This window comes from Belonocnema kinseyi, chromosome 7 (assembly GCF_010883055.1).
Source record: "Belonocnema kinseyi isolate 2016_QV_RU_SX_M_011 chromosome 7, B_treatae_v1, whole genome shotgun sequence".
NCBI lineage: Eukaryota > Metazoa > Arthropoda > Insecta > Hymenoptera > Cynipidae > Belonocnema > Belonocnema kinseyi.
The window spans coordinates 79451817-79456434 of NC_046663.1; the positions used below are offsets into that span (position 1 = coordinate 79451817).

Genomic DNA, 4618 nt, shown 5'->3' on the forward strand with positions numbered 1-4618 from the left:
TCTTAGCGTCAGATAGTATCCGTATTCTCTCAACAATATGCTGTCTGATGGTCAGCAGCTTTGACTTGTTAAGTGTGTGATAACGGGTCCGGAGTTCGCGCGAACTTTCGAACCCTGGCGGTAAAATTCCTGCCAGATTTGATGTAGTCAATCACACATTGAATGCGGGACGCGTACTGTCTTGCCCAGCCTATCTTTATGGCAAGTTGATGCATTCGTCCTTTGGTCTTATGATCAGCCGTTGGTTTTGTTTTACGGTTCGCATCGGCCAAAGCTCTCGCTGCATTATACACACAATAATTGATAGCCCAGAGGTCGGATTCACCGGAAAAATGTCCACGAAGCTCGTCATCCATTTCAGCCAGATCTTTAGGCTTGAGAGAAACCTTGGTGTTGATGTTTCTCCGGGTCGTAAAGCGTCGCTCTTTATCTATTGGATGCCTGCCCACGGTTGGTCTTAATGTCGCCTTTCTTTCTTTGTTGCCGGCTTGTTCTAGCTGTGGTAGAGTAGGCGTTCCGCTTACATAGCCCCGTTTACGGAGTAGTTCAGCATGGTTTCGCAGACGTTGCTGCGAAAAGTGCGATAGCTCCTGGTGTTTCTCTCTCTCTCTCTCTATATATATATATAAAAGAGTATAGTGTAGCAAATTTTAGTTTTATTCCCAATTCTATATGCCAAGAGCTTAAATTTGAGCCACCCCCGAGGAAAATCAGTCTAAAAAGGTATCTAATAAAAGTTAGTTTTTAAAAAATTCGAGTTGAATAACCGAGAAGTAAAAAAAAAATGAATGGAATATTAAAAGGATCGTGGATCGCAGCGCAAATGGAGCTCAACAAAGCGGAAATAGATTTGTTCAAGAAGAGTTAGAAAAATAAAATTTGGGGTTTTTAAATAATGTTAAATGATTTATACTAATAAAGAATTTATTGTTAAAAGCTTCGTCGGGGTGGCCGCTGGACCAAGGAAATTACCAGAAATTAAAAAAAAATTCAGAAGAAAAGTCTATCTTAATCACTTAAAATATTACAGGTTTCATATCACTTGACATGACGTATTATTTAAATATAACATATTCTACCTCCGGATTTCACATTGTCAACATGTTTCTAATTGTTTCAGCTTTAAGTTTCTTTTCTCAAGTTTATGCATATTCTAGTTTTGAATAGAAAAATATATTACAATTTTTTAAAATAAATATTTTTTTAATAGGTCCTGCAGTAACTGATCAGACGACGCTTTTAGTGAAAATAAGTGGACGTGTCAGCTACGACGACAAAAACCATAAACCATTCAATCAGAACTTTTTGATAACAGCAATAGATGGTAAATGGAAAATTGTAAATGATTGTTTCAGGATGCAAGAGGTTATTATGTAATATTTATTATTATTCTTTTAATGTAATACTAACAAGAATATATATAAATATTTATTTTTTACTTTTTTTTTAAATATTGATTTCTTCCCATGTTTTCTCCAAAGTCCTAATTCATTAACGGTTTCATTGGTAAATCATAATTTGTATTGTTCGAGCATAATTTCGCATTCTTTAAGTAGATAATCCTTAACAATTGAAATAAGAATACAGTCAAACTTGAAAATAGTGATCCTGCCTTTAATGTTTCCGAGAATTGATGCCGCGCCTTGGGAGGCACACGCGAATAAGCACGATGGCGAGCTCGAGTCGACCGTGTCTATCTCTGTAGTGTTTCATAATCTAAAACTGTCAAGTGTTGACGTGAGAATAGTGAAAATTGTGTTTTTCGTGACCAGTTAATTAAAAATTTAAAAACGTAAGTGATTTCCTGTTAGATACCTTCTTCGTACATCTGGTTATGAAACTGCGTCGCACGTTTTACACGTGATTATGCAGAAATGCGTACTTCCCTACTTGAAGCGTTGAACTGCGGTGTTTTGTTGAAAATATTCATGTTTTTTGGATACTGCTATCTTAGAATGGTTTAAGCAAGCGATAGATAGAGGTCATTCTGTATCTGGACCGATTATTCAAGAGAAATTTCTTTTTTAACGAGATGATCGTGGACCCGCAAACATTTTACGTATGCGTAAGCAGGGGACCCCCCCCCCCAATATGTTGATACATGGACCCTCAGGGCTACCTACGCGACTGTAGGAAACACATTTATTTTAACGCGTAACAGCAAATGTTCTTCCTCATTTTCGATAAAATATTTAGTTTACCCTTGTCTCGTATTAGAAAAACAAATTTCAAAATGCTTTTTACAACGCAGTAAAATCCACCGGAACCGGTTCATACACTCCTGACTGAGAGCCTGGTTTTTATGTTACCGTCAGTTCCAAAATTGTCAATAAGTCCAGGTTGGACTGTAGTGTAAAATTATGGGTTATTTCAATATTTCAGAATACTTGAGTTTGTCAATTTAATCAAAAACATGTCCTTTTATTAAAACATTGAAATAAAAATGGTTTAGGTACTAAACACAATACATAATTTGACATTGGAACATAATAAAAATGCTAAAACGTTGTAATGCATTCAAATAATAAGTATCTTATACAGTGAAACACTTCAATAGCCCTCCCTTCTATAGCCATTCCGAAAATTGAAGGCACGCCGTAGGTAGGTATAGCAGGAACTGCGCGGGGTCTACGGCTGTCACTCAGGTACAGTTCTGAGGCGGTTATATTACTTTGAGAACGGTAACGAGAATGAGAATGTTACCAAGAATATAACCGAGAAATAAATTCTCTGAGAATTTATGAGAATCTCAGAATTTATTTTAATTAATAGAAAATTGCATTTTTTCTTTAACTTTTCGGTTGAAAATTCAACTCTTTTTTTGAAAATTCATCTTTTTGATTTAAAACTTCATCTGTTATAGAAGAAATTTTATTTTTTGTATGAAAATGCAACTTTTTGTTAAACATCGTTATTCTTTGCTTGATAAACAGCCACACAAAAAAAATAAGTTTGTGGATCTGGTAACAAGACACACGTATTCCTATGGATTTTGGGGCGCTGAATTCAAATTCGGGATCAAAAATCACGTCATGGTTGAGCCATAACCTCAAAAAATGACGAAAAATCATGCACTGAGGCAAATACATTTCAAAATAATGCCTGTGATGCAAATTTTCACTTCAAAAACATGTCGACAACTATAAAGGATCAACCTTTGCCTGATACCAACTTATTTAACATAACTTTACCCAACAGAACCTGACCTCACCTAACCTGAATTAACAGAAATTTATTGAACTACACGTAAAGCTCTGGAAGCATATTTTCCCAGTAGCAAATGTGTGCTACGTCAAATGGGTCAACTGAAGCCTAACCTAGGAATAAATCTAACCTAGCCTAACCTAACGTCACGAAACACAATTAAATTGATTGTGTTGTCCCGCTGTGTTTGCGGTACCATTTGAATCAGCTTGGTTGGGCTTAACCCGCGAAGATGTCAAACCTATCCTAACCTAAAAAAACCTAACCGAACTTCACGTAACACAAGTAAACTCATTGTGTTGTCCCGTTGTGTTTGCGGTACCGTTTCATTCAGCTTCGGCTTAACCTGCATAGAGGTTTAACCTATCCTAACCTAACAAAACCTGACCTAACATAACCTAGCCGAATGAAATTCAACCACACGTGTAGCTATGTAAGCGTACGGTTCTCAGTCTTAAATATGTGCTATATTTAATACGTTAACTCGATCTTAACTTACAAATGAAGAAAAAAGGACACGTTATAGCAGGCAGAAAATAGACTGAAGTAGGTCTATAAATCAATTTAATTACGATAAAAAGTAAGATAAAATGTAAACACGAAAGATAGTATAAATATATCCCTTAATTTTAAGAAAAGCAGAGAGAAAAAAGTTTTGAATAAAACTCTTATTCATTTGCATGTTTAAGTTATAGTTCTACATTTTAATTGATACAAACATTGTCAGGTTAATTGAAATGGGGTCAATTCTACTTGTAGTTCTAAGTTTCTTCAAATGAGTAATGTGCGTCTAAATTTTTAACCACCTGCCCTACCGAAAGAAATCTCTGAGTTTTCTTTAGCGAAATAGCTTGGCCCATTTGAGTCTATAAACAAAGTCGATTTGAAACAAAATAGTCTCGGAGATAGTTTCAGAGATTTGGGTCCTTTTCAAGATCCTTTTAGTGGTCGTTTTAAGAGTTGTGCGACGGTAATATAATTATTATGATCCTTTTATATTCGTCACGTACCGGGCGGGCAGAGTTATTTACAGTAGTTGGTCGTGGCTAATCCGCTCTCCCTTTTTAAATTTCTCTTCAAATTATTAATACTTTTTTAAATTGATGAATGTTCTCATTATACTTATTTATAATTATAATTTATATTCTGATATACAATTTTCTAGTTGAATTCAAAAATGTTGTCTTTTTTGGCGTATCTCATTCCATTTACAACTATGAAATTAAAAAAAAATCTACGTCTAAATTTTAATTCAAAAGCTTAACAAAGGACCCTTGAGTGTCGGCTATTCTATTGAGATAGCCTCTCTGCTTGTTATTTATGATCGTATTCTTATTTCAATTTCAGAAAGGATATTTTAAAGCCTTCAGACCATTTAAACGAGCTTCTTGGACCTTTAAAAATATCTACCTGA

General features: G+C 35.1%; 1 protein-coding gene across 1 annotated transcript in view; it reads left to right on the forward strand.

Moving 5' to 3' along the window:
• The window catches only part of LOC117176932 (NTF2-related export protein-like), a 6884-nt gene extending 5480 nt beyond the window's left edge, over positions 1 to 1404 (forward strand). The window contains exon 4 of the mRNA XM_033367333.1: positions 1211 to 1404. Within this exon, the coding sequence (XP_033223224.1) occupies positions 1211 to 1377 (167 nt within the window). The 3' untranslated portion in view covers positions 1378 to 1404. The remainder of the gene's footprint in view (positions 1 to 1210) is intronic.
• Positions 1405 to 4618: the final 3214 nt, after the last annotated feature.